At 32.3% G+C, this 12,188-nt stretch overlaps 2 protein-coding genes across 2 annotated transcripts; both read left to right on the top strand.

The window, feature by feature from the left end:
- Positions 1–1,228: 1,228 nt before the first annotated feature.
- Positions 1,229–3,640, top strand: LOC132066724 (protein PIN-LIKES 2-like). The gene is made up of 2 exons (XM_059459954.1): positions 1,229–1,446; positions 2,143–3,640. Exon 2 carries the CDS (start codon positions 2,214–2,216, stop codon positions 3,564–3,566), a length of 1,353 nt encoding a protein of 450 aa, XP_059315937.1. The 5' UTR covers positions 1,229–1,446; positions 2,143–2,213; the 3' UTR covers positions 3,567–3,640.
- A 6,795-nt stretch (positions 3,641–10,435) lies between these two features.
- Positions 10,436–11,882, top strand: LOC132067565 (probable ribose-5-phosphate isomerase 2). The gene has a single exon (XM_059460833.1). The coding sequence runs from the start codon at positions 10,814–10,816 to the stop codon at positions 11,612–11,614; it is 801 nt and encodes a 266-aa protein (XP_059316816.1). The 5' UTR covers positions 10,436–10,813; the 3' UTR covers positions 11,615–11,882.
- The last annotated feature ends 306 nt before the right edge of the window (positions 11,883–12,188 follow it).

Genomic DNA, 12,188 nt, shown 5'->3' on the forward strand with positions numbered 1-12,188 from the left:
AAGAAATTAGCTCGTTAACAATCGAGAATTCTTATTGATTTGTCAAAAGGAGTGATTTTGGGAAATATTAGCCAAGACTTCAAGGCCAAAAACAAAATATCTAAAATTGAAGTTAAAACGTACTTGCATTCGATGTTTACACCAAATTATATTAGCTTATCATGGTTAAATGATTTAATAGTTAACCATAATTTAGTGAAAATAGTGTATGTATAAATACATATGATGAATCTATTAATCTAGTATAAATATTATATACTGGTAAATTTTAAATAAAATTGGTGCATTAACTTGACTACTTGAGAAAATTAATATAACAAAAAGGTCTTGGGACTTATTTTTAGGGAAAAGGACATATATGGCCGGTCGGCCATAAATAATCCCACCCTCTAATCCAATTTTTCCCAAACCCAAATTATACCCACTAAACTAATCCCATTCATTAGCCAAAACTTAAATAAGACAATTTTCAAATAAAAACCCAAACACAAAAATGTTTGAGGCGATTTTTATATATAATATGTGTCATTTATGTATAAAATATGTATCAGTATCTATCTGAAATGTATAGAAACCGTATAAAATATGAATTACTAAGGTATGTATCATTTTTGTACATAATATGTATCATTTGTGTATATAATGTGTATCAGCACAATGCAACTGCCCTGTATGGAATAGAAAATTGTATCATTTTTGTATATAATATGTATCATTTTTTGTATAGAAAGTGTATATATAATTTCAGCATGTGTATATAAACTGTATCAGTCTTGTATAGAAAGTGTACCATACGTATAAAAAATGTATAATAGAAACCGTATCATTGTGGTATATAATATGTATGTATATGTAAAAAAAAAAATATCATATCATTATTGCATAATATGTGTATAATAAATATATAATTAACGTATAATTTATGCAAAATAAATGTATGATTAATTTCAGTATATATATATAAAATGTATAATTCTTGTATATAAAGTGTATATATAATTCAACATATGTATATATGTTGTAAGCGATCTAGTTTGTTCGGCAACAAATTGCCCGACACTTGGGATTATTTTGGGCCGAGCGGACTCCTGAGGGTATTAGGCCCAAATATTGGCCAAATGTAGCATTACTTTGGGCCATTGGACACATAGTGTCCTTTTCCCTTAATTTTATGCATGTTGCAAGAATAATATGACATTTTTCCTCACACCTCCGAGTCGTATGTGATAAATAAGGAATAACAACGTTTGGCAACTTTTTACGTATAAATAAAACATAATTAAATGAAATTTGTTTCTTCTCCCCTTGTGAATTCTCACGTCCTTTTGTTCTTTTTGGATCCATCCTTTTACAAAAGGAATATTTGTCTATGTCACTTACGTTGATTCTTGAATATAATGCATTCTCAAAAATCTTCTTTTTCGATTGGAGTTTGGGAATATTAAGGTACATATGTTCTGACAATTATTGATTCTGTTGATACCATAATTAAACTGCTGGAATTACTTGTTCTTGTGTTTGCTAATTGATCTTATGCAATCGTTCTAGTTTACCTCGTTTCTGGTATAGATTTTCATTAATAATCCTTAAAATCTGCTATAACATGACACTCTCCAATATTGTCCTATAAACGTTCAATGCACTTGAGGAATTAGTATTCATATTGTATTACGTTTTACCATCCTTAATTGTTGAATTTGATATTGGTAATATATTCTGGCGAGCTATGTTGCTCAAACACATCAAAAATGTTGCCGGGTGCTTGTCGAATCCTCTAAAAGTAGTGCATTTTTGGAGGATCCAACAAGGGTGCGGTAGTATTTTCAAAGAGCCCGAGAAACATAGTTGATGAATGCGTTGCTTAAGTTTATGAAAGTCTATAACTTTTCTTGATTCCGATAAGCTCAATACTTTTGGGAAATTCACTTTCTTTTTGCTTCTCTATACTTATGTTGCTCAGACTATTAAAAATACCGCTTGGTGCGTCTCGAATCCTCTAAAAGAAGTGCATTTCTTGAGGATCCGACACGGGTGCGGCAACATTTTTTGAGAATCCGAGCAACATAGCTCTATGTTGCTGAAAAGACATTATTTTTTTTCCCGAAAATCACTGGCTGACTAATCCAAATTTGTGTCTTATAGGGCCTACTAAAGGAGGAAGCGCTGCTCTCGAGGAAAAAAACACATTGTGGAGATTGAGGTAAGAGGAAAAGATGTTAAGATTATTGACTGAAGTGGCTAATAGTGGCAACACAAAGTCTGCTGAACAAGGCCTCATAAGTACTGTGCTCCCATTGCTTAAACTTCTTTCTCTTGCACTTTTTGGATTAGTTCTTGCTCACAAGAAATTCCAAATTGTCCCAAGAGAAACCTTCAAACTCCTTAGCAAACTCGTCTTTGCACTTTTCTTGCCATGTTTGATCTTCACTCACTTGGGGCAATCGATCACAATTGATAAATTTGTGCATTGGTGGTTTATACCCGTTAACGTATTGTTGAGTACAATCATTGGCTTTATCTTAGGTGTGTTAGTAGTGATCATATGTCGTCCACCTCAAGAATTTACTCGATTCACTATCATCATGACCGCGTTTGGTAACACCGGAAATCTTCCCTTAGCTATAGTTGCCTCTATTTGTCATAGTATGGATCATCCTTTTGGACCTAATTGCAAAAGGAATGGAGTTGCCTATGTTTCTTTTGCCCAATGGGTCGGGGTTATTCTTGTTTATACTCTCGTTTATCATATGATGGAGCCTCCGATGGAGTACTATGAGGTTGTCAATGAAAAGGAGGACAAGGACGAAGAGGACGAGCACGAGGATAACGAAGCTAGTAGGCCTCTTTTAGTTGAAGCAGAGTGGCCTGGCATTGAGGACACAGAAACAGAACATTCAAAAATGCCCCTTGTCGCGAAGATCTTTATGTCTTCGTTATCCAATATACTTGATACCGACAACAATGTTGAAGATGCAACGGATACTCACGAGTCAATTAGGTGTTTGGCAGCACCTAGAGTTGTCAAGAAAATGAGAACGGTTGCTGAACAAACGCCCGTGCAGCACATCCTTCAGCCCCCCACGATTGCTTCTCTGCTTGCCATACTCGTTGGTACAGTCCCACATGTAAAGGCATTTGTCTTTGGATACGACGCCCCTCTATCTTTCATAACGGATAGTTTGGAAATCCTAGCCGGTGCAATGGTGCCATCGGTCATGCTAATCCTCGGAGGAATGCTCGCTGAGGGACCTAACGAATCCAAACTTGGCCTTAGGACTATGATTGGAATATCGGTAGCAAGGCTTTTGGTGCTTCCGTTATTGGGGATCGGAGTTGTTATGTCGGCTAATAAGATGAATTTTCTTGTCGAGGGCGATCATATGTACACGTTTGTGCTTCTGTTGCAGTATACAACGCCAAGTGCAATATTGTTGGGAGCAATTGCCAGCTTGCGAGGTTATGCAGTAAGTGAAGCCTCAGCACTTATTTTCTGGCAACACTTATTGGCACTTTTTTCACTGTCATTGTACATTATTGTTTACTTTAAGCTGTTCTCTTTTCTCTAAACTGAATTTCATGCACTTAATGCTGATTTAATGTGAGTTTATGAAAGTTTACTAGTACTTTTCTTGGTTCTAATATACTCATATTTCTAGGAAAGTCACTTTCTTTTTGCTTCTCTATGTTGCATAGAAGAATTTTTTTTTCCCCCGGAAACCCACTGGCTGACTAATTCATATTCGAGTCGAGTAGCAAGGGTAGGTATGTATGCCGAAGGGTGGTTAGTTGAACACCCTTCATCAGAAAGTTATATATAGATCAAAATGTTACCTTCAATACATATGTATTATAACCTTGAAAGTATCCTTGAAAACAGCTTTTTGAAAATTCGAAAACGCCGGACATGTCGAGTATTTGAAAGGTCAAAAAGTTTTTCATTTGAAAGGGCACGATTACTTGTGTATGACTAACATATACTTGGATATCATGCCTGATCGTATTTATGTCAAAGCAGAGAACATATACAGAACTTGATTAGAAGTATTTCACACTCGATATACGTATATGTTTCTATATTTGTTTCTATCAGGGGAAATCGGAATTTCTCTTTTCATTTGTCACATTGGCATTGAATATGGTGATGCTGATTTTGAACCTAATCGAAATCCTGGAAGAAATTAATCATTTAGCTCTATAATCTTTGGCATATTCAGTAGTGTTATGTTCATATTGAAATTGATTTTTAGCTTGAGGATCACTTTTGAACCCCTTCTGCATCTATTAGTTAAACTTGATCTGTTCTTTGGTTTTGACAAAAGAACATTACAATAGGTTCACATATCTAGAGTTCTTGTGCTTGCTTGCAACATCTTAGACAGATTTTTCTTTTATCAATCTATCAAAATATGTCTTGTAACATGGCTAGCGAGGATTTATATAGTCACCTAACTTGTTTGGAACTGAGCCGTAGTTGTTGTTATTGTTGTCAGAATACATCTTCTAAATGAGGGAAAACGAGAGAGACCATACACATATCAGACCTCAAAAACTCTATATGTTGACTTATGTGTGGTCATCTATTTGAAATGATAATGATATTTGATAAGCATCTTCAATGAAACCATTAGAACAGTTAGTCATACAAAGTAGTTTTTGTTGTACTAGTGCGTGCATCTGATATATACTTCACTTAGTCTTAAGCCTTTCTCTTCCAAATTTTGCTACTAGATTCCTTTGTAGGCGGATCGAGGATTTAAACTTGATTGCTTCAACCTTTTAAGATTTTTAGCACTGAACAAGTTTTGAAATTATGAGCTCAGAATCTAATATTGGCACATTGTCAAATTGTTGACGTCAATCGATGACTGAAATAACTTTCGTAGAAAGATTGCCTTATACTAGATCACTTCTGGATTCCATCCTTCTCTTTTGTTCTGAAGCCGATAGGTAGTGAAAGTCACTGAGGTAAGTTCCTATAGAGCTAGGTTCCGGGTACTCTACCATTTTTTCTTGTAGGTTACTCTTTAAACTCAACATTAAAACACTAGAGGAGAATCACTTTGAAAATTTAGTAGTTTTCACATACATATCTATGTGATGTGTCGAAGAGACTGGATTCAGTTGAACTTATGGAATATAAAGTTGCATACATCTCTTTTCTTATGTGTTTCTTTGCTTGAGTAATTTACTCTGTAAAAACCCCTTGAGTAAAACTTTCACAGCATAGCTTCACTTGTCCCAAAATAATATTATATACTCTTTTTTTATCGTTTCAATTGTAATGACATTACTTTGATAACCTTTTTAATCGATGAAATTGTAAAAACTATACGATTCTTTTTTAACCCCATATTTAAGTGGGACGAAGTTTGTAATAATTAGACTGCAATTGGACTCCCCTCTGCTTGTATTATTTTGATCACCTTTTTTTCTGAATTTTCTTGTAATGATATGTGAAACGAATAAATAATTACGAAAAAGTAATGGAAATTTATGTGATATTATTTCAAGTAGTCTCTTCATCCAGTCTGGTATGGCTATTTGTGGCTGCTGGGTTTTGCCTGACACAAGTACATATAGCCGATTTTGGGACTGCCATTTTAGCCAAGGCTTGAATTTATAGTATTTTTTAAGTTTAGAGACTTCATATGGAAGTTGCGAAGTTCCCATCTGAAGTTACAATTTATTTGAAGTTTGACATATTGCTCGTACAAACAAACTTCCGACATATGCATCAGAAGTTTGGCTTGTCAAGGCCAAACTTCCGATATACGTGTTTGAAGTTTGATTTGTCAAGGTCAAACATTAAACATGTATTCCTGGAATGTGAAATATCATTATCTGAAATTCATACATATATGTCTGAAAATGAGAGTAGGTTTTTTGAAATTTGAACTACCATTTTTCATTCCTGCCAATGTTTCCAAGGTTTTCCAATACCACACACTTGATTTAAACTCACTTTCATTGAAATTCAAGACGAAGAAACTATTACTACGAATGGTCTAGATTTAACATCCGTTAATACTTGGGATCGATGTGTTCATGCCGTTATGAAAGTGGGTTAGATTTGTCCTTATTTTCACTTGTCCACCAAGTGGCTACCAGCCCTTCCCCTCTTCCTTTTACCAGCTCCCAATTTCTTTCAACAACTACTCGATAAATCCCTCCCCTTTCTTTATGATAAAATAGTCAAGGTGCGTACGAGTTAATTCAAAAATCATAATTATCTTAAAGAATAATTAAATACTTAATGAATAATATTTGTATTCAGAAAATAAAATTACAAATAATTAAATCTGCTACAGCAAGATTTACATTGTTGGGCAATAAATATTCTCGTCTGTTCTTCCAAATCCTATAATTAAGAACGTGAAAAACATGTTTTGGTAGGTAGGATTGTAGTAGGTCGCATTTTTGACAGAATGATGGATAAAAGTGTAATTTATCGTAAGTTTGGGGGATAAAACAGACAATTCAAGGTCCATTCTATCAACTGGTCATGGGTTCTTTAGTCTTTGGACCAAGAACACAGAACCTTTACTAAATCTAGAGACTTGAATTGATACTAATCCAAATCAAAAGTTAGAATATGATTTTTCTTTTCTCTTAAAGCAAATAAATGGAAATATAGAAGACCATTTGACTAGGCGAATAGCACTTTGAAGTTGGATGGTCAAACACACTATTTTTACTTTTATTCCACCCGATATTTGATATTTGATATTTGTTTTGAAGCGTCGATTAATTCGAATTCACGCCGCGTAAGACCCATTAAAAAAAACGTTTTCTATTGTGATTTTTTTCTATTCCTAGAACTGAAACCTAAAATTTCTAATTAAAAATAAATAAATTCTATTCATCTCACCACAATCTTCACTCAATATTTTACTATTCTAATTCAAAATGGCATTAGAGTTCTTGACCAAATAAGAAGATTTTACTTAGAAAAGAAAATATGTTTGACCCCCTTCTCTTCATTGAACAGATGAAAGTTTGAAAAGCTTGTGGAAAATGTGAATTTCATTTCCAAAATTAATTCCTTGTATTATACAAATCAACACCTCATGATTAAATTAATTTTTCTTTAACACCTCATGATTAAATTAATTTTTCTTTCTGATCTTGCCCTTCAAGAGGGAAAAAAAAGAGTGTTATTAAAAATTGAGTTCTGACATTTCTTCTATACGATTTTAACTTATATACATTGTGTATTATAATTTTCTTATACTATCAAATCATCTTAAAAGTAATTAAATATAATAACTTATAATAATTGAAATTAAAAATCTGAAAAATAGAGCGAGTAACCTTCTGTGTCATGTTAAAATAAGTATTTATCCAAGAGCCCGTTTGGATTGGGCATATTTTAAATTTGTTTGCGAACATAAAATTTGAAAAAAATAAGTTGGGGTAGTCCAACTTATTTTTTAAACTTATAATTTGTTTTAGAACTATAAATTCTTTAGATAAACTAAGTTAAATGGGTCAATTATTTTTTTGAGGCTTATTTTAAACGCAAAAATGACTTTAAAGTGGCGGTAGAAAACTTTCAAAAAAAATTGAAAACGAACATAAAAGTAAAACTTATAAACAATCAAACGGGCTCCAAAATTAATTAGTGGTTTTCCTTGGGGCCAAAAGAATAAGGACAAGTTGCTCCATGGATTATGGAGCGGAATTAACTTATTAGAGCCAAATAATGACACACACTTTAAAGAAAATGCATCGAATATCCATAGAATAATCCCTTTAATGTCCAAAAGTAAAACTAGACTTCCCACAATGTTGCTACCCTATAAAACAACAAGATCACCTTAGTTCATTAACAATACAAAAAAATATCAAACTATTTATTGTAAAAAATAAAGGGTCTAATTAGTAAAATGTCTATGAATTTTGGCAGTGAAATGTAAACTTTGAAGCTTTCTCCTTAATCATTCGGTATTCAAATTTGGTAGATCCAATCAATTCGGATTCGTGCTAGGTAAATCCAATACCAAGGATTGATATACGCAATATTTCTTTTTCGGATACCATTTAAATTTTTTTTTCTAATTTTTAAAAGTTTTGTCAATATAGTCTTTGGAAAATTACTCCGAATAATGTTAGAATCGAGTCTAATGTTTGCTCATATATTGCTCAACTTACAGGCAGAATATTTCACGATAACTTACAAAAATTTAGAATGTGGTTTGTTTTCTCATAAAAATTTTAGTTTGTTCAAAACGGATCTTTAGATTATGATCTTAAAAGTGTCATAAATTACAAGAGAGAGAGAGAAAAAGATGATCATTTGCCAAACAATTGTTCCAAAAGGACAACAAAGGTAAATTGCACACTAAGACGCTCTATGTTGAAAATATCTCCATTTTGGAGCTTAAACTCGATACTAGAATTACGAGCGAAGAAATTTTATATTTGCGCTAGGTAAGTCCACAAAGGAGAGTAAACCGCACTCTATCAAAAGATTATTTATATTCAAGATTCAAACTCAACACTTTTAATTAAGGATCAAGGAATTTCAACTATTCCATCACAGATATCTAAAATTTGAGGTTAAAAGTGTTTCAAGTATGACACTGAGGTGTATGCGGAGAATAAATCACGGCAATATGCATGCCTTGTTTCCTGCACCTACCATAAGTACTAATTACATGTATTACTATTTAATATTTAATATTAGAGCTATCTCTATATTATGGATTGTTTTCACATGGCCCCATTTAAAAGCGAAAAAGACATAGAGCTTGTTGTTATATAGCTATAAAAATTATATAATTATGCTCAAAATTAATTGTCCCCGCTTCAGAATCAAATCTGCTTCTATGGTCAACTTCACTGATTTTGTGTCAATAATTACGTAACCTTTTTGCGTGTGTTTGATATTTTTATATCCACAGCAATACTTTTAAGTCGGTGTTTTTTCTGGTTCCCTCATTACTTATATTCGCAGCAATATTTTTATTAGTTTGATTTGATAATTAAATTAACTATAAAAGAACAAACAAAACAAAAAAAATACAAAAAACTTTTGAGTTGGACAAATTGAATTATAACCCTAGCCCAGAATAATATCCTACTTTGATCCAAGTAAATATTAAACGGATTATAACTCAACATGTTCATTAAATTCATTTTAACTCGCTCAAATATTATCAACGCTCCTATTTGTCATCACTGATAATGATCATATTCTAGGATTGGAGACTTTCTTGCTACCTTTGAAGGTGCTTTAGCTTTTGGAATAAAGTGGATTGTGAAGAATAAGAATATGTATGCAATCTTTGATCACCATCTGATCAGACTCGAAAATTTCATTTCCAAAAAGAGGTCAATAGCTAGAGGAAAGGCATAAAATATATATACATATTCTTCTTCTCTTCCTTTTTTCTTTTTGATATATATATGCGCTGGATTATTTCTTTATTGGCTCTGAAGATAGAATGCTTTGACATAAGATGCTTTTAATAATCTTTTATTAAGTAATAAGTAGCATATTTCTTTATGTGTACGCTTGATCCTTTTATTGAGCAAATACGTCGAAATATTTTTATTGACATATGACAGTGACACGAGAATTTAGAAACATAAATTAATGTATACCATTGGTTCTAATAAATTGTTGATAAAGCACCAAATCAAAAAAAATCCTATATCTTAACTTGTGAACATGAAATACAAAAATTGAAATATTTCAATAACATTTGATTAGAAATTAACTACTCGCTTGGATCAAACACCTAAATATTACAAAAAGAACCATTTGGAGTAGTCTTAGTAAAAGCGTACATCTCAAAGAAAGTACCATGAATACATTAAAGAACTTTATAATAATGGTTACATATATATTATTGGTTTGATTCAATATTTTTATTTAATATTAAATCAAATCAAACATATCGACTTTTTCAAATTAAAAACCAGATCGACCCAAAATTAAAATACATGTCATTATTAGTCAACTTAGTTAAACCTTTTTTGGTTCAAATTTTTATTTCTCTTTAACATCCCTAATGTTAACTGAACATGGACAAGACAAGATATGATCAAAATTTGTGGTAGGTGGCGGGTATCTCTTTACTTTTAACTAGAGCTAGGTTTCAAATCTGCTTGAAAATATAGCCACATTTGATAGTGATGCTTTCGATATAAATTCATATTAGTCGGACAATCACGTATAAACCAAAAAAAGAAAAAGATAATGCGAAAAGGACATTAAACATTAAAAACCACTTACCATTTTCAATAAATAGAGATTTAAAAATTAAAAAAAAAGAGAGAAAGAAGAAAAGGGTAAATAAATAAAATTCTGACTAATCTATGAATGAATGCAAATTGTTTATTGCTTCAAGGATTCTGTCACGCCTCCATTTTCCCTATAAATTCTGCATAAACCCTAAGTCTAACCACACCAAACGCCAAATAAACATTATCTTCTCTCATCCACATATTCCAATCTTTTTATCACTCCATTCATAATTTTTTTTTCAAAAAAAATTATAAAAAAAAAAAAAAAAAGAAGAAGAAGAAGAAGAAGACCTCTTTATTCAAAATTTCTTCTTTCTTTTTCTCCAATTCATTTCACGTTTTTCCATTCTTGATTTTTCATCTATATATACACCTCTCATTGTTTCATTCTTCATCTCACTTCAACCCCTTTTAACATTTTTGTGCTAAAGATTCAATCTTTATCTTGATTTAGCAATACCCTTTCAACAATCTTGTGTTAAAGATTCAATCTTTATCTTGTTTTAGCAATACCCTTTTAACAATTTTCTGTTAAAGATTCAATCTTTATCTTGATTTAGCAATGGCTGTTGCATACCCTTATTTTTTTGGTCCAAAAAAAGTAGACCCCACATTAATGGTTTCTTCATCTTCATCACTTTCACCTGTTATTTTATCTCAAGATGAGTTGAAAAAAGTTGCTGCATATAAAGCTGTTGAATTTGTTGAGTCAGGTATGGTTGTTGGTCTTGGTACTGGTTCAACAGCAAAACATGCTGTTGATAAAATAGCTGAACTTTTAAATACTGGAAAGTTGAAAAACATTGTAGGAATACCAACTTCAAAGATTACACATGAACAAGCTGTTTCACTTGGTATACCTTTATCAGATCTGAATAAACATCCAATTGTTGATTTAGCAATTGATGGTGCTGATGAAGTTGATCCACAAATGAATTTAGTTAAAGGTAGAGGTGGTTCACTTTTAAGAGAAAAAATGGTTGAGGGTGCTTGTAAAAAATTTATTGTTATTGTTGATGAGTCAAAATTAGTGAACCATATAGGTGGTAGTGGACTTGCTATGCCTGTTGAGATTGTGCCATTTTGTTGGGAATTTACACTTAAGAGACTTGAAATGTTGTTTATTGAAGCTGGTTGTGTTGGGAAGTTGAGGAAAGTTGGTAATGGTGAAGAGATTTATGTTACTGATAATGGTAATTATATTATTGATTTGTATTTCAAGAAGGATATGGGTGATTTGAAAGCTGCTAGTGATGCAATTTTGAGGCTTGCTGGTGTTGTTGAGCATGGCATGTTTATTGATTTGGCCACTACTGTTATTGTTGCTGGAAAGCTTGGTGTTTCTGTGACTAATAAGGATTAAGTTGTTATCTTTTAGGAACCTTAGTTTTTATTATTTTTGTCTTAGCTGAGGTATTAGGATGTTTTGTTGTGGATGGTTATGGGGGTTGGGGGTATGGGAGAATGTTGTAGCACCATTCTGATTGGGGGAGGTCTATGTGCCAAGTATAAAATTTAGTTGCTTTTTGCACCAATTAATATATTGAATTGCTTGGGGTATTTGCCTCAAAGTTTCTATCTTGCTGAAATATTTATGAGTTAAGTCAAAAAATTGGTGCTTTTTTTGCCAACTAATGTATTAAATTGTTTGTGGTATTTGCCTCAAAGTTGCTATCTTGCTGAAATATTTTGTGGCAGGTGAAAAAATTTGGTGCTTTTTGCACCTACTGATATATTGAATTGTTTGGGATATTTGCCTCAATGTTTCCATCTGCTGATTCTTGCTGAAATATTTATGTGGCAAGTTCAAAAAATTGGTGCTTTTTGTGTCTATTAATATATTGCATTGTTTGGGGTATTTGCCTCAACATTGGTATCTTGCTGAAATATTTATGTGGCAAGTAAAACATTTTGGTGCTTTTTGTAATATATTGAAT

The sequence above is a fragment of the Lycium ferocissimum genome, chromosome 8 (assembly GCF_029784015.1).
Source record: "Lycium ferocissimum isolate CSIRO_LF1 chromosome 8, AGI_CSIRO_Lferr_CH_V1, whole genome shotgun sequence".
In the NCBI taxonomy this organism is placed as follows: Eukaryota; Viridiplantae; Streptophyta; class Magnoliopsida; order Solanales; family Solanaceae; genus Lycium; species Lycium ferocissimum.